This window comes from Suricata suricatta, chromosome 1, assembly GCF_006229205.1.
Source record: "Suricata suricatta isolate VVHF042 chromosome 1, meerkat_22Aug2017_6uvM2_HiC, whole genome shotgun sequence".
Classification (NCBI taxonomy): Eukaryota; Metazoa; Chordata; class Mammalia; order Carnivora; family Herpestidae; genus Suricata; species Suricata suricatta.
In genome coordinates, this window is record NC_043700.1 from 99,527,250 (window position 1) to 99,546,189 (window position 18,940).

The 18,940-nt window shown below is 36.5% G+C and overlaps 1 protein-coding gene across 1 annotated transcript in view; it reads right to left on the reverse strand.

The window, feature by feature from the left end:
• The window catches only part of NDST3 (N-deacetylase and N-sulfotransferase 3), a 162,694-nt gene that overhangs the window by 86,503 nt on the left and 57,251 nt on the right, over positions 1 to 18,940 (reverse strand). Inside the window, 1 exon segment of the mRNA XM_029941596.1 lies at positions 4,174 to 4,359. Within this exon segment, the coding sequence (XP_029797456.1) occupies positions 4,174 to 4,359 (186 nt within the window).

Sequence of the window (18,940 nt, forward strand, 5' to 3'; positions counted from 1 at the left end):
TGTATGCTGCTGCTTTAGGATGAGATGTTTTGAATATGTCTGTTAAGTCCATCTGTTCCAGTGTGTCATTCAAAGCCATTGTTTTCTTGTTGATTTTCTGCTTAGATGATCTGCCCATTGATGTAAATTGGGTGTTGAAGTCTCCTTACTATTATTCTATTATTGTCAATTAGTTTATTTTTTTATTAATTGATTTATATGTTTGGGTTCTTTCAAGTTGGGGGCATGAATATTTATAACCATTATATCTTCTTGATGGACAGGGCCCTTAATTATGATACAGTGCTCTTCTGCATCTCTTGTTCAGTCTCTGTTTTAAAATCTAGTTTGTCTGGGGGCAACCTGGATGGCTCAGTTGGTTAAGCATCAGACTGCAGCTTAGGTCATGATCTCATGGTTCATGAGTTTGAGCCTCATTTCGTGCTCTGTGCCTGGAGCTTGCTTCAGATTCTGTGTCACCCTCTCTCTCTTCCTGCTCACACTCTGTCTCTCAATGAAAAATAAATAAACATTAAAAAAATCTAGTTTGTCTACGGCTACTTTGGCTTTCTTTTGACCTCCAATAGCATGGATAGGTGGTTTTCTCTACCCTTATTTTCAATCTGCAAGTGTCTTTAGGTCTAAAATGAGTCTCTTGTAGGCAGCATATAGATGGATCTTGATTTTTATCCATTCTGCTACCCTGTGTATTTTAAGTGGAACATTTTGCCCATTTACCTTCAGAGTGATTATGATAGACGAATTTAGTGCCATTGTGGTACCTGACCTGTAGAGCTGGCATTTCTGGTGATGTTCTCTGGTCCTTTATAGTCTTTGTTGCTTTGGTCTTTTTTTTTTTTTTCTCCACTCAGAGAGTCCCCCTTAACATTTCTTGGAGGGCTGGTTTAGCGGTCATGAACTCCTTTAGTTTTTGTTTAGGAAACTTTTTCTCTCTCCTTCTATTCTGAGTAACAGTTTTGTTGGATAAAGGATTCTTGGCTGCATATTTTTTCTATTCAGCACATTGAAAATTTCCTGCCACTCCCTATGGACTGCCAAGTTTCAGTGGATATGTCTGCTACTAACCTTACACATGAAAAGATGCTCAACATCACTCATCATCAGGGAAATATATATCATAGCTACAATGAAATATCACCTCACACCTGTCAGAAGGGCTAAAATTAACAACTCAGAAAAAAACAGATGTTGGCGAGGATGTGAAGAAAGAGGAACTCTTTTGCACTGCTGCTGGGAATGCAAACTGGTGCAGCCACTCTGGAAAACAGTATGGAGATTTAGCAAAAAATAAATAGAGAATTACTGTACAACCCAGCAATTGCACTACTAGGTACTAATCTAAAGGACATAAAAATGTTGATTTGAAGGGGCACATATACCCCAATGTTTACTTCAGTGCTATCAACAGTAGCCAAATTATGGAAAGAGTCCAAATGTCCATCAATTGATGAATGGATAAGGAAGATGTGGTACCCATATACTACTTGGTGATGAAAAAGAATGGAATCTTTCTATTTGCAGCAATGTGGATAGAACTAGAAGACATTATGTTAAGTAAAATAAGTTAGAGAAAGACAAATATAATTTGACTCATGTGGAATTTAAGAAACACAACAGATGAACGCAGGGGAAGGGAAGGAAAAAATAAAATAAAAACAGAGAGGGAGGCAAACTGTAAGAGACTCTTAAAGACAGAGAACAAACTGAAGGTTGCTGGAGGGGATGTAGGTGGGGGGATGGGCTAAGTAGGTGACGGGCGTTAAGCGGGGCACTGGTTGGGATGAGCACTGTGTGTTATACGTGAGTGATGAACCACTGGGTTCTACTCCTGAAACCAATACCACGCTGTATGTTAACTAACCGGAGTTTAAATAGTAATTAAAAAACAACCTAGAACCTGCAGTGACATAATAGAATGCTACAAAACTGAGAAATTAAACCAGATCATTTAAGGAGAAGTGAAGGAAATAAAATTCACCTGTAGGATGAAATGCCCAAATGGGAAACAGTTTGTAAGCATTATTTGGAATAGAGAAAGCATTTAATTCTACTGGGCAGAGGGGAGCCAGGTACACACTGATTCACTGACAACGCGAGACATCTGATCAAAGAGAACACTTCTAAGATTAAGAGGTTAGGGTTGGTGACTGAATTTTGTGTTTATAAAAAAATCCCATACAAAGGGATACAATTTGTATTCAGTTTCACAGACTGTGTAACACCCACATGTGTTGGCAGACTGGGAAATCTAGAACAGGGAAGGAAATGACTCAAAGTTATTTAATAAAACTGGTTTTGCTCAAAAATAAAAATAAAGATTATCACTATCTATGGGCTAGGTTGAAGTGCAGGGGGTGGACAGAAGTTGTAAACAGATGAAGTAAGAATGAGCAATGCAGTTTACAGATGAAGTCAAGGCAGTGAATTAGGCTGTAGGAAACTCAGAAATAAGAACTTATTGTAAAGGAATAATTGCTGGAATGTCAAAAATGGAAGTTGGAGGGTGCAGTGGCCAGTGTGTGTTTGAAATGCAGAACTGAGTTAGGAATAGCAGAATCAATAATAGCTGGTTTAATGGGAAGATAATGAGTTTCATTTAAGGCCTTTGAAATTTGATTTGTGCATATTAAAAAAAAAGTCCCTCATGTCATAAAACAAAATAAAGATGTGATTTTTTTTCTTTGCAGTCTCTCGTTTGGCCTTAACTTGCATCTCTATTTGGACGACTCCAAGCCCTGTCCTCTCTCTTTTACTGCATAATCAACTGCCTGCTAAACATTTCCCACTTGGAAATTCTCATCCAAGAGCCCACAAAGCAAATATAGAGGGTTTCCATGGATTGGTACCAAACTGGAGCCATAGGGACAGCTCTGTCAAAACAGGAAATCTTTTACAGCCTTTATTACCTGCAAAATTTGTGCATTTATAATACAGGTAAAATATGTTTTCAGGAGAAATGAAAAATGAACATATCTCATGGGACATGGCCAAGCAAAATTTCTGGCAGTACAGAGAGAAACAGAAACAAAAGAGAACAACATTTAATAAAGTCCTTAGAGACGTAAGTTTACTATTCTACTAAAGCTGCATATGATTTTAAATACTTTTGAATACTCTTACATTATAATAACCCAAGTCTCCTAAACTCTCTCTGATCCAAAGGTTGGCAGCTTGAGCCATAGTAAGTTTATTTTCAGTAGAGAAGGGCAGAGTGGGATAAAATAGAGCCATTTTTCCCCCATCTAGCGTTTACAACAGATTTACTGAGGAGAGAAGTCAAGATGGGAGTTGATCCAGGTTAAATGTCATTATCCATTCTGTAATTTTTGCAGAAGTCAGTTACACCTAACCTCATTCTAGAAAGTAGACATCTGGTCAAACATCGTGTGACAGAGTTCCAGTGCCTCACTACATGGTGTTCTTCTGTGTGGTGTTCCTTCCCGGTATGTGTCTAAATCAGGAAGCCCATACCTGACTTCACCAGTACTCCTTGCATTTTTTAATTTGGGAAAAAAGTAGAATTTAATTACTTTGGGAGGCCTCACAAAGTATCAGGTAATAACATATCTTGACAATGTGCATTTGTCACCAGTGTAAAAAACAAAAAAACAAAATAGAGAAGCTTTGGAGAGAATCTGACAATGGATGTAAATGACTTAACATCATCTGTTACTTTTGTACTCTATATTATGATCTGTTAGTGATTATGCAGGACTTCACAGATAGCTTCTTGCTGTAAGTAGTTGAATTTTTTGTTTGTTTGGTTTGACATGGTAAAGAGAAGAACAGTTTGATTTTTACACCAGCAGCACGGCTAATATACAGAGAGTTGGTTTTAGCTTTACATACTAAATAACTTTTTGAAGAAATGATGGCTTCTATAAATTATCTGCCAAGTCAGATGTATTGTTTTGTTAGTATTTTAATACCAGTTCCTGGTTAACAGTAGTAGTGTCAGTAAAAACAAAACATCTTATACTTAAGAATCGAGAGGAGGTAACTTTAATTAAAGCATCCCTTGCTTGGCTATGATAAATGTACTTCCTGCGGCATGCAGCTATTCCTTTTATCTAAGTTTTCAACATTTTGCTTGCTTCTTTTGTTCTTTCTTCAAATGAAGAACGGAAATCTGGAAGAATTAGTTGTACCCTATGCATACCGGAGGAAGCTCACCATGATGTTTTTGTGGATGAAGCCCCTCCGATATCGAGCTGGTTTCAGATGTGGATATTCTTCAGTGCTGGTGATTCTAATATTCCAAACCTTCTTCCAGGCCTCATAAAGCTGAACGTGCACAGGGTAGACGCCCGAGTGGTGAGGGGCCACCGCATAGCCCATGTCCGTAGGAATGCCATGCTCCTAAGACCAAGTATATGTGAATTAAATTGTGGGAAGATATATCTTGATCCCATTTTCACCCCAGGATTTTCAAATGTGGTGTAAATGCATTCATTTAAATCCATCATTATTTAATTGTACTGTAAAACTTAAGTAACAAACATTAAGACCTCTAGACATCATGAAGCCTAACCACTCCACCAGTCTTGATGCTAACACATTTGTGTTGAAGAGGGGGTGGAACAGGACTGATGGTTTCAGTGAGTAACTTGAAAGAGTCTGCATTTAGTGCATCTTGTCGAGCCACTTGTTCTTCCTTCTCATAATTTCAATAAGCGAAATGACAAGCACTTGCTACAAACAACACTCAGCACTCCCCACAAATAAGACCAAACTTTATTAGAGGAATAGAACACATCCTGAGTTTGCTAGATCTGTGAACAGGATTTTATTTTGCCTGCTGCCCAGATCTACCAAGTTTTCCATACTTCTGGTGGTCCTTTGGCATGTGGGCCAATAATAGACTCTGTTCTCTGCCTTGGAAGAAACACGCACTTTCAATGAGAAAATGTGTTAAATCTTATAGAGCAATTTTCTTTGAGGTTGAAGTCCTGGTTATAGTAAAAGTAGGAAGTACTGAAAGCCATATAATCTGGAAATTTAATTGATTTGAAGTCAAGATTTTATATATAAAATAAGTCCAGTTAAAAATAGTTTTAAAATCACACATACACGCACATATGCACACACGTTACTATCTTCTATTCAATTGATTCTGACTAGGTCAAAAAATTCCAAAAACAAATCTATGTGACATCTGGATATATTACAGGGGGTATGGGGAAACCTTGTATAATGTGATTGTTCTTCTTCATTTGAGATGGTCCATTAATCCTGATACATAGAGGACTCTTTTGGCATGGAGGAAAACTGCACAGGCATAAAAGATGAAATGTGTCTTTTATGAAAAGCTCACCCATGGCTTCTGTGGTAGATGTGATTTTTTTCTCATGAAAGATAGTTTATTTTTCTAGCTGTAATTTCAATTGCTTTATAGTCTTCAAAAGTTCCACCTAAATAGGCTTTGCTTGAATTTGTCATGGCTTTTCTTCATGTCAAAGAAAAATTTCACATACAGAGAATCATAGTATCAGGCTGCTAAGTGTATTATAGAAATATACTACAAACGGATATGGAAAAAGAGGCTAGCTGTGTTTGGCTGTTTGTATAGCTAGCCTTCCCCCTCCCCGCCAAACTTTTATAATAACAGGAGCAACGAAGTATATGAAGCCCCTGAACATAGAAAGAAAAGAGGTTGCCAGTGGTTTGTAGTTCCTTAAGTATCAGACTCCTCCACACAGCAAAAATGGCCTCAGCTTCTGGTCCCAATCCTATCTGCATGGCCTTGTCTCCTATCAGCAATCCATCCTTCCCACCCGCAATATCTGATGATTCCCTTCAAGCCTTTGTTCTGCACTGTACACACTGTTCTCAACTGGAAAACCCATTTCCTCTTATCTTGTAAATTCTGCTCATCACTGAAGACTGAGTTCAGGCAGGTACAGCTGGAGTTGCTGAAAAGGGATGCTGCACATTTGTGCATGGATGGTATTAGAGTGGAGTGGCCCATGCCTGTGTTTCTGGGGGTTGACAGAGAAAGTTTCATGTTCTTCATTTTATTTGCATCTTTGTAGAAATTACCATATTTATGCAATTAGTATTTTATCATTGAGAATTTCACTAAAAACTGAGTTGAAACATCACTGCATTTTTTTTTACTATTTTTCTTTTTAAAAACTCAAACCAAAGCAAAATTTTTTCAACTTAAAATAATTTTCCAAGGCATACTTTGTGTTACAAAAGGTCAGTGAAGTACTCATCTAAATTGGTGTAAAAATAGGGATGCAGTGATAATAGACTGGATGTAAGAGGATGAATTTCAATCATAGACATTTAAAGAAAAAATTTATTACAGGTTAACAGTTTTTTTAAGAAGCAAGGGAAAAATTCAAAAAGATAGGAACTGTACCATTAAATTCAAATATCTCCAAATGTGTAAGAAATTATGCTAATAGAAAGCTCAAGGTGGTTTTAAATGCCTGTCAATGTTTGGCTATGTCATCAGGAGCACCATGTAAGAAAAGGATGGTCCTGCACAGCAGGGCTACTTCCTTTATTTTGGAATATTCTCCAATATTGGGGGAACAATTATATACACAATTTTTGTTTTTATTTCCAGCTTTTAACGTGGAAGAAATGCTGAGGCTTTTTGGTCTCATCTTTGATTTGTCTGCTGGTACAGTGTTTCCCAGGGGTAGAGAACGCCACTCCTGGAGTCAGACATTTCTGGCCATTTCACTCTCCCCTTTTCCACTCGTTTGGCCTTTGGCAAACGATTTATGACCTCTAAGCCTTGTCTTAGTCTCTAAATTGCTAGTCATAGAGTACTTACCTCAAAGGGGTTGAGAGTAAAATAATGTTATACAGGGAAAGCATTTGGTGCATGATACACATTCAATGTATGCTGTTTATTGTCATTACTCACCTGACTCCATTTTTTTTAAGCATGATCCTATTACTCAACTATAATGTGGATGCTATGAAACCACTGGGCCACCTTTTTATCAGTAGAAGAGCTAGGCCCTCTTTTCTGTTTTCACTGCAGACTTTGGGATTCTCTCTTGTGAGGATTCTGTGACTTGTATCCTAATATCTCTTCTAGTGTCTGCTTCCCTCCTGATATGTCCAAATTGCCTCAAGCAGTGCCATGTGGCTCCAGCCTATTAATCATTGACAGTTAGTTAGTAGAAAATCTCTTTTAAAAGAGCTTTAATAAGGGCAACATAAATTGGCACCCAAGTTTGCATTCAATACCAGAAAGAACACTTGAAATGTCATTGCATAGAAAAGTTTGGGCTAAAATGTAGGTAGTGTGTTTTGGAAGGCAGACTATCACGTTTTAGAAGGTTTAGGCATAATGCTTAATTCTTGACTGAATATTCTCTTCCAAACTTTCTAATGTGAAATTAAGCACACATTATTTTGTCATATGGGGCCAAAAGCCTAAAATAATAGACATTTTAGCTTAAAACGGTAATTCTCCTTCTTTGTTAATCCTTGATTAAAAGTAGCATCTTAGTTCCAGGAATTTTGTAATCTACACCAAGGTTTTCCTAGTGGAGAAAATGGACCAAAAAGAATGGGGAATATGGTTATGTTAGTATAAAATGGAAGTTAAATACTTGGAACCCAAATGGGATTAATTAGTCTCACAGCTGAACTCTGCATCTCCACCTCTCACCTCTACAGATATGCTCTTTCCCTGGGGTTCCTCCATGTCATTAAATGACACTATTAGTCACCATCCAACTAGTGGCTCTGACACCTGTTTCCTCATTCTGTCTTAAATCCAGTCCGTTATCATTTCCTATCAGTACTACCTCCAGTTTATGTCTTAAACCTATCCACTTTTCTCTAATTCTGTCATCACCATTACCCTAGAATAATCTACCATTTTTTCCCCATGGGCTTCTAGCACAGGCTCCTAACTCTTCTACCCTTTTCCTCTCTGCCAGACTCTAATCCATTTTCTACATAACAGCCGAAGTAAGACTTAAAAGTCACAAACATGATCCTATAACTTCCTATTCAAAATCTATCCTTGTTTTCTCCTTGACTTCTGGTAAAATACAAAATTCTTAGGATAGTTCCAAACCTTGCCTGATATGACACTTCTCACCCTAGTCTCATTTTGCACACCGTCCCCCCTTCACTGTATTTCCATCTTATTAATCTTTTAATGAAACCTATCAAGCACCTTCCCATCTTAGCATCTTCCTATATATGGTTTTCTTAGCCTGGTATAAATGTCCCTACTCCAACTCTTTACCTGGAGAAATGTGACACCTCTTTTCGGTGATTCGGTGATTTCTATAAAGAAGTCTTCACTGACGAGTCCTTACTTAAATTAAGTCCACATTAAGACTTCTCTTTGTACCCCTCATTTCTTTTTTATAGTACAACGCACAGTTTGCAAGTGAATATTGTTCTGTGTGATTATTTCTTAACGTCTCCCTTCTTCACGAAACAATAATCTCCCTAAGTTCTGGGTTCTGTTTTGTCTACTGCTACATGCCCAGTATCTTGCCAGTAGCAAGCACTCAATAAGTATTACTGAGCAAGTTTGTGAACTAATTCTGACCACCTCCCCTCATTTTAACTTTCATTTTCTCAATGATCTCACTTAAACTCTCAGTTTGCCTGCAGAAGGGACATATGGTACCTCACGGGGAAATTTAACACATGAGTAATACATGAAAACATTTTTGAGATTGTAGCTAAAAATTTTTTATTCAAGTGCAAAATAGGCACATTTATTTGTTATTATGAACTTATATATTTAAATTACACTGTATAGAATAAAAATTGTAAGATTTTCATAAATTATACATTTAAATACTTCCAAATAGAGAATGTGAGGAGAATACATTTTTATCAAGCAAAAATGATCCTATATTCCTTAGAAAAATCCCCAAGAAAACTAAATGAAGAGAAAAAACATTTGGTATTCAGGTATTTAAGCAGCTTAAGTAACTTCAATACTGAAGAAAAACTGTTGGTTACAACCTTTGATAATGTTTACTTAAATTCTTGCTAGCATACTTTTTAAAAATTTGAGTATAGTTGACACACAATGTTACGTAAGTTTCAGGTGTTCAACTCAGTGATGTGACAAGTTCATATATCCTGCTTTGTTCACCACAAGTACAGCCAACAGCTCCCATTATATCACTATTACAGTATCATGGACTGCATTCCTTATGCTGTACCTTTTATTCCCAAGACTTACTCATTCCGTAAATGGAGGCCGGTATCTCCCTCTCCCCTTCACCCATTTTGCCCAGCCCCCCACCTCCCTCCTATCTCACAACCATCAGTTTGTTCTTTGTATTTATAGTTCTGATTCTGTTTTTGTTTGTTTCTTCTTCTTTTTTTTTTTAAAGACTCTACTTACATGGCATTTGTCTTTCTACTTATTTCACTTATATAATGGAAAGGTATTTTACTTACTTTTAATATTTTTCCCTTTTAATCTTTATAAACAGAGGAACCTGTTAAATTTTCATTTATGACTAGACTTGTTGCCTGTTTGCATATTTCTCAGATTAGCAAGTTTGAAAACTAATATAATTAGAGAATCCACAATGATAGGCAACCAAACAGACATTCTATATTCTATAGTGGAAAAAAATCTAAAAGTTCATTACAACATAATTTGGAAAAACTTCTAAGTGCTTTTCTACAGTTCATTTTGATTAGAATGTCCCATTTCCTCAGTTACATTGATGTTTATTGTTTGGTTATCTATCTCATAGTACTGAGAGCTTACATTTACAATTTACATGGATTTATGATACAGTTTCTGTATGTTTACATTTGGTAGTATATTTTGAAGTTGTTTATTAAAAAATATTGTTTTGCTTTGATTTTTAAAGTGGCTTCTTTAAAAGCTATTGCTTTTCACATAGAAAAGAATAAGTTTTTCCATATGATAGGAGCATGTTTGGAAAATAAAATTAGAACCTTTTAACATAAAAGACATATGAGTGTATGCATATGCGTGTGCACACATACAATATATACATATATGTATATTTATGTGTATTTACATATGTGTGTATATATATGTATATATATATATATACATATATATATATATATATATAAAGAAAATGATTTATGAAACTATTCCCTTGAATTTGAGGAGCATTTTAAAGGTTCTAAAGACCATTTCTTTTCTTAAAGTGAAACTATGGGCCACATATGAAGTTTAGTTTATGGGAGCCCAGGCATCCTGTCTCCCATTTGGAGAAGAAGGAGTTCTCTAGCAGTAACAATAGATGTAAATTACCATTTCAAAGAAATGAATTCCTTCTTTACCTAGAACAAAACCAAGCAAGTCAGGATTTATCTTTAGGTTAAGGAATTAAGGTTTGGAATTGAATGATAACACTGACAATATTAAAATATGTTCCTGTGATAAATGACAGTATCTCTGGTATGGTTTGAAATAAAAGATCCTGAAAGAAATAATTATCTTATTATAGGAATCTGAGATTTTATTTTTTTCAATTGTGCAAGTAGTCACTAAGGCCCAGATTTAAAGTTCTATGTTTCTTTGACATAATCTATGGTTTTAGCAGTGATCTTATATTCAGATGCTAAGTATAAATGCACTGTTTTTAATCTATGATGTAATCTTAAACTAACATGTGTAATTTTCCACCTATAAATTTAAGGAAGTAATAACCTCCTAAGATGTGATTGGCATATTTACATAAATTTGGTTAATTTTTATAGATTTGACCAATAAACTTATTTCTAGGGTTTTTTTTAACATGGTAATATTAAATTCATCATATAAATTTGTTTGCTGGTTGGTATGTGAAAACTCTGCTGTGATGATCATGTTGTTTTTAATATATTTGGTTTAAGAGTTTAAACTCATCCTCTGTTGGCAGCTGGTATAATAAAGATTTTGGCAGGTCTTCATCATCCCTGGTTCCTGGGAGATAAGCCTGAAATCCTTAAGATTTTCTTGAGTGATAGGAATGTCTTTGTTATTGATGGTGGGCCCCTGAGACCATATCTGAACTTATGATAAGATGATTCAGAATGGGGTTTGGCCAGGCCAGGAAGGCCACCCATGTAATTAGAGGGGAGGGGTTTTGAGCCAGGTGATATTGGCCTGACCTCCAGGTAGGGCAGAGAACTGGAGATTGAGTTCAGTCATATGGCCAGTGATTCAATCAATCATGTCTATGAAATGAAACCCCAATAAAAACATTGGACACCAAGGCCTATGTGAGCTTCCCTGAGTCCAGAAACCCCAGGAATGTGATATTCTTTGTCTCATAGTTTGGATATGAAAGAAACATGTCTACAGTAACACAAGTTTTTGGATTAAAGTGTTAAAGGTATTAATAATGAAACCTGTGAAATAGAATGACATTATAGTAGCTCATAAAACAGAAAGTGTGACCTTATAACTTTGAAGTCATTCAGCTCTGGAAAGGAATATATAGTGCTTCACCAACTACATCATGAGAAAATAATCTTCTTATTCCCATATTTAAAGATACCCAGATTCATGACAATGAAATGGTTGATGTCTACCAGACAATCTCAGGGATGGGAGAGCATAGTATCATGGAGAAAGTACAGATATATAGGAGTCCTTGGCTCAACTTCAGTGCTGCCCTTCATGAGTTGTAGGAACCTGGGCAGGTCTCACCAAGCCTCACCTCCCTTGCTTGCTGAGTAGGGGTAATAAAATTAATGATGAAGAGTTGTATAGAATGACAGATATAATATAAACAATATTATTGGCCAGTTACTATTTAATTTCCCTTGACTTTACTAATATTCTCTTTTTTTCCTGGGAAGGGGGGAAGAGAGAAAGAGGAGGGGGGCAGAGGGAGAAGCAGAGGGAGAGAGAGAGAATCTTAAGCACACGTCACACTCAGCACAGAGCCTGATGCATGACCTGAGCCAAAATCAAGGGTCAGACACTCAACTGACTGAGCCACATATTCTCTTTCTGTTTTAAGCAACAAAAAGACAAGGGAAGAAAGGTAAACTAAGTATCCTTGCACATCACTCATACTCTTTAAAAACTCTTCAGCATTCTTGTTTAAGAAGAGACATTCCTAAAGAAGATACACTATCACTATCCATCTTACCTAAAAAAAGGCTTTACAAAAAAGTATATATTCTTATGGAAATTAATATTATGGATAAAATGGGAGGCAAAAATACTCTTGGCAAAATTGGATAAGGCTGTAATAACAATATCAGCATAGAATCCTCCTTAACATCACATATTCCCCTTCAGGCATTACTCCAAGTTAACAACTTAGTTGAAAAACTGAAATGAAATATAGTACTCCAAGTGCATTAAGAAATTCCAGTAACAAAACTTAAACTAATAATTCAGCATTAATACTGAAATTTAAACTTCATTTTCACTGGTAACCTCTAAGAAAGAGGGAGAGTGACAGATTTCCTTCTAGTCTTCCCTAGTAATGGTATAATCTGTTTCAAATAAGTTTCTATTTAACAGAGCATGCTGCTTTCCTCTCTTTGAGTTCCCTACAGAATTTTTGAAGTGTCGTCATATCACCGTTGAGTGTTTCATAAGTAAACATGCCACTACAGGGTGTACTTTTGTAAGATTACTCAGAGGAATGATGTAAACACTTGTACCTTACACAAACCAGGCTGAGTTTTTTGAATTGCTGCAATTTCTTCAAGTAAACACATGAAGGAGTTTGTAGAAATATAAAAAAAATAAATTTATTAAGTTTTTTTAATGCTGTAGTGAAATAACCAAAAATAAAATGATCTGCAGACACAATAGAGGAATTGGAGGGTTTAGTTTAATCCAGCCCCGCTGTCTCAGAGTTTGAAGTGATGAGTTCTATGTGGATCTTTGGGGTCCTTGAGAGATAATAAAGCTATAAACAATTCAGAGACAGGCTCAAATTCCCAAGGTACTTGCAAACACATTCAATCTTTCTGAACATGCATAGGGTTGATTAGTGTAGGAATCTTTAATTCTGCCTAGGACGAGCTTTAATTGAAATTTAATATTCCAGAAAGAATAAAAAGTTGATATTGCTCTTTGTTATGACTACTGCATACCCTCTGGTATTTATGATAGACAGCAGGACAGTTCACACTCCTGGTGCTGGTTGCACAAACACAAGAAATTACATAAATCATATAAACAGCTACTTAAAAGAAAAACATTGTAAAAAGTCAGATTTGAACATTCTGAATTTGTTTAAAATAGCTCTTTAGGGAAGTAATAACATTCTGATTATAACGTTTTGATAACAGCAGTCAATGGCAGTATCAACGGCATGGCAATTTTCAATTACACAAACCATGCTGGTTACATGGGCTTTGGAGCTTGACAGACCTGGGGTCAAATCCTGTCTCAGCTTTCACCGGCTACATGATTTAAGGAAAATTACATATGCACTCTGAGCCTCCCTTTCTGCATTTTCAATATGGGGATGATCAGCCTCACAAGCGGTTGTGAGGATATTAATTGAGGATATGTGAAAAGTACTAAGCATGATGTCTGATAAATACATGGAGCTCAAATTTTTCTTCGCGCATTTCATCTGGTGAGTCCAGAAGCTTTCTGAAACGCAAAATTCTGTTTCATGGAGGGAAATAGAATAATAGAATTTCAGGCCTCACAGCATTCCCTGATCTGAGCATAAATTGAACGGAGGGGGACATTCAGGAGGTGATCTTGGATGCTGCTGCACTGATCCAGGTCTCGGGCAAAAGATGTGGAAGTGAAGTGGAAGTTGATAGCACTGAAATGGAGCAGGATATGATAGTTGAATGATTGTGGACATGGAGGGGGAGATGTGAAAAGGCCAAAGAAGATGGAAGGTTAGCAGGTGTGTGGGCCTTCCTATCATTTCTTCTTTTGCCATCACTTCCATCCCTGCCATATTTATGATCACCTCTCAGAAAACAAGTGCTCTTCCATTTTAACTAAATGTAAGGCACTCAAAAAGGAAGGAGCAGTCAAAATTTAGTAGCAGCATGCATGGATCTGGAAATAAACCTTTCCTCAGCCCCATCCCTGCATCTGACTCCAGCTCACCACGAAGAGTTTCTTGGAGATTTCATAAAGGCTTTTAGATCATTTTGTGTCCAAATAAATTTGGGCAGTGCGGGACTATTTTCATGTAGGACATGTACTAAATTTATCTTTCTTTTTACAAAACCAGTTTAAATTACCCTGCATGTGCTGGAGATGCAATGTAGGATTTTTTGTTTTTAGAGAAAGAAAGGAAAGGAATTGAGGAATAGTTTTCTACACTCTCCAGCTTATTAGGAAGCATGAAACCTTTCTATAGAGGGGAAAAAAGTAAACAGGAAAGGAATTTACAAAGAAAAGGATTCTAAGTTCCTGAGGTAATCAAAACCACTTTCAAAAGTGTAATGATGTATCTAAATGAGAAAACAAATGCTGTGCCTCTGTAGAATGAGCAAGAGGGGGTATCTGCATGCAGGTGAAATACGAGCTTCTAAGGAAAACCAACAGTTTGTACTGGCATACTTTAAGTATACACAGATAGAAAATTGCGAAGCTCCAACCTTGATGTTACTTTTGACCTGTTACAAACTTTGGCCTCCTCCTCATCCATCCAATAAGAAACCCTATTGATCCTATTTCAGAAATAGTTTTTACATTTCTTTCCTTTATAATTTCACTTCCGCTGTTAGTTTTAAAGCTGTTCTTTGTTTCCTCTTCCTTAATTACTTCCATAGTAATCTAATTTGTCTACTTACCTCCAGTCTCTCTGCTTCTCTTCATCCTCAACACTCCCACTCTAATGTTCTCTAATTTTTGTTTGTTTGTTTGTTTGTTTGAGAGGGAGGGGATGCAAGCTGGGGAGAGGGATAGATGGGGAGAGAGAGAATATTAATTGGGCTCCATGCTCAGCACAGAGCCAATGCAGGGCTCGATCCCATGACTCTGGGATCATGACCTGAGCTGAAATGAGGAGTCGGACACTCAACTGACAGAGCCACCCAGGCACCCCTAGTATTCTCAGATTCTACAGTCTATGTGGAAGTGACTGAACTCTGGGAAGGAGATGACAATGTCATCTTGGAGTTTAAAATGCTTAAAATATGTAATTAATTCTGAATATAACTAGATGGGAAATTTCAATTTCGGATAGAAGATTTGAAAACATTTTGATAGAAAAAGGTGAAACAATTGCTAGGAATACACTAAAGGAGGATAGCTAAAGAATGATCAGGGATTCAAAAAGTGTAATTCTTTCTAGGGAATTATAATTATTCAAAACAAGGAAGAAAACATCTACTTAACATAGTGATTAAGAGTCAGAAACCTCTGATTCAAGTGCCAGAACTGTGGCTTTGCTGTGTGGATGAGAGCAATTACTAAACTTTTTCTCATATCAGCTTTGTCTTCTGTAAAACAGAGATGAGATCAGGAGGGTTGAGATAAGAATTAAGTATGATCAATAAGAGAAAAAGTAATATTATTAATTAAGAGTTCCAGCCACACAATGAAGGGTCAATAATATTAGCTATTATCTAAAGAAACTACTAGCTTATGAACAAGTAATAAATTGTATCATTTATCTTGAATGTATCATAGATAAGCTGCTATATAACGATCGCCACTTCAGATAGCTGTGAAATTAGGTGATTAACTAGTTGTTACTTAACCTTCTAATTTCTGTATAAGTCTAATTACATGAAACAGACGTTGGTGTTTTGATTTTTTACTTTGCTTTTCTGTTTTGAATGTCATTGCAACTACTGTATTGTAAAGGATGGAAAATAATTGCATATGTTAAAAAATATGAAACTTTATAAAGTAAAAAAATAAAATAAAATTTCAAAAATAAATAAATAAAAATGGTTAAAGTGGCAAAAAAGAAACTACTTACAGGGCCCTCACATACACCAGAGTTTAAAACAGCTACAGGAGATGAAAGCCAGGGCAAATAAACAAAAACAACTAACAAAACAAAATAAACAAAAATGGTGAAAAATGTGAAGGAGGCTAAATTTATTTTCAATAAATTTCTAATTATAAACATCTCTAGTCAGCAAAAGATACACAAGGAATACTAGTCCATGTTCACCGTTTGAAAGGGGGAGGTGGAAATACTTTGAAGATTTGGGAAAAAAGCAGAAATGTCCAATATTTCTTCTGACTCTACTTTCCCTGTCAAAGAGAACAGTTTTTCAAATATGTATGATGGTATAACATAAAATTAGATGAAAAGACTTGATGTGCTAAATTGTAAACTATAATAAACTAAAGTATTTCAATATTTTCCAGGCTCAGAAGAGCTTGTCTTGAGGTAATTAAAAATAGTAAAATGTGTAGATTTTTAATTACCTTAAGATGTGCTCTTCTGAACCTGTTCAACTTGATCAATAACTTGATGAAGATGCAAAAGTCATACTGATAAAATATACTTGTAAAATATATGGGTGACCCAAAGCTAGGACAGATGTAATGCGTGTTAAATAACAGAATCAATCTTTACAAGTACGGTAATGCACTGAAACACTGGGCATATAATGAATATGGAATGTTAAAGGGGCAGTTTTCATCGCAACGCTAGCATTCAGTTAACAAAAGCTACTGGACCAAGACAAATCCCTGAAGGCGTAATAAACAGCTCACTGACAGAAGGTCTAGCAGACACAGGTGTGATATGACAGTTTAAAAAATGTGCTCTTTGGCTACGTAAATAGAAGTAATGTATACATAAAAAAATATTTTACTGTTTTCTGTTCAAATAATGGTCACACAGGGTCAACATATATATGGAAACAGAATGACAAGTTACATGTACGATTATGGCAACTGGGATGGTGAGGAAAAACCTATGGAATGCTGCAGGATACATGACTTAGAGGTATATGTAACTATACTAATCATGCCTTTTGGTTTTCTGTATTTCTGACGCTCTGACATCTGAGGCTTTGTTGACTCTGGAAAGACTGCCTCTCGCAGGGCTATCCGGTTCCCAGAGCCAGTCAAAGCCCTCTCCAAGGGCATGCTCTTCAAATGCAAACCAACTAGTTCAGGGTCCATCCTCTCAAACACTTCCATTTTCTTTTCTTTCTTTTTTTTTTTTTTTTGAGAGAAGAGGGTGCGAATGAGTGGGGGCCAGAGAGAGGGAGGGAGGCGGGGGAGAGAATGAGAATATCCCAGGTTGGACAGAGAGAGGGAGAGAGAGAGAAGGGGGGCTCACCCGAAGCAGGGCTCTAACTCACCAGATACAGGACTCTAGCTGAAGAGCTGTGAGATCACAACCTGAGCTGAAGTCGGATGTTTAACCAACTGAGCCACCCAGTTGGTTAGCATGCGGACTGTTATTATTACCCCTGAGTGCCCCCACAATCACTTCCTTCTTAAGCTGAGCTGCTACCTCCCTGCCCTCATCGCCTCAGGGCCAGGTATAACACAATTAGAAACAGCCCCTTTACAACAGTGATAACTGAAATCATCATCCAACTAGCCAATCCTAAACCTATTTTCCCTGTCTTGAGTGGCCTTTCCTGTAGGAACTACAGTAAAGAGTCTTGCCCATGCATTTCCTTTATTCTGTCCCTCGACAGACTCTATTGCTACACCATCGGGCCCTGGATGGTGTGGTGTGCTCTCTCCTCTTTGGGAACTTTGAGTAACTAGCTTTTCAATTGCAGTTGTCTCCTAATCTGATGAACTCACCATACCCAAATAATAATAAAACCTACATTTCTACAATAGTAATGATAAAATCTTAAGATCTGGAAGAAATATTTACTTATATTTTCATCTGCCAAATGTTGAGCACCTACTAAGTGTCAATCACCATTCTATGTAAAGAACCTGGATTAGAAGAAAAACTCTGCCTGAAGATATAGAATTGTATTTCCTCTTCTATGGCTTACTTTCTGAGGATACTTATTCATGTTCCTTCTGAATGATGTAATTGGTTGATTATACTCAGTGGCATGCTATACCACTGATCATTCAGAACCATTGCCAGCTGTCGAGTTGGAGATGGATGCTGGAGGCTCTGAGCCAAGTCCCTTTAGTTGCTGAGCAGCTGGGAGGTTTGGGACATCCTGGGGGAGGACCTGAGGTGGGCGTAAGGGTAGTAGCACTGACACATTTCAATATTAGAATCACTGGCCTATGGCCATCCTTGTACTTTTAGGTTGAATATTAACCCTGATAATACATCTTTTGGTCTCCTCTTCTGTCTCTTGGTCTTACCAAGTTCCTTCAACCATTGTTTATTTTAAGTAAATTATAGACTTCACCATATTGATCACCATGCTCTGAATAATGGCTAGTGTCTTTTTAAAACTGTGCTACGTGGTAACTCAAGAAGTGGTTACCAGCTCCAAGTGGACGTTCACATCCTGATTTGACCTCTATTTTTATTAGGACCACAAGAATAGTGCTTTGTTTTCAATACCAATAAAATAAAAATCAAATGTGTCTTTTTATGAAGTAGTTCACGGAAGTAAAAATGATAGAATTCATTCATTCTCTAGCTGGCAAGCAAACCAATTAAAATATTATCATATATTCCTTAAGCCAGCAAGTCTTTCAATATATTTTAAATTACATTTTGATACTATAATCTTTATTTCCATATTATAGAAGTTAATGTGCTCACTAACCTAAAAAGTTGCATACTTGACAATAGACATTTCAGCTAATGTGAATTAGCAGTTCTGCTGAACTGCTGAACTAAAGAAGGAAGACAAAGGCAAAGGACACTATTTGAAGGAATAATGATCATGCAATCAAAAGTACAATACTCTGCAAGATCTTATGTTTTCAGGATTAGAAACATTGTTCTACTACTACTAATTTTAATACAATTGTCTATTACAGTGTTAAGTGTCATCTGACATTGGCAATTAAGTCCTATGATGAAAATTTCTAATTATTTTTTCATTAAAAATTAAGCCACCATAATTTACCAAAAATGTTAGATCTAATTCTTTGAGAGTATAT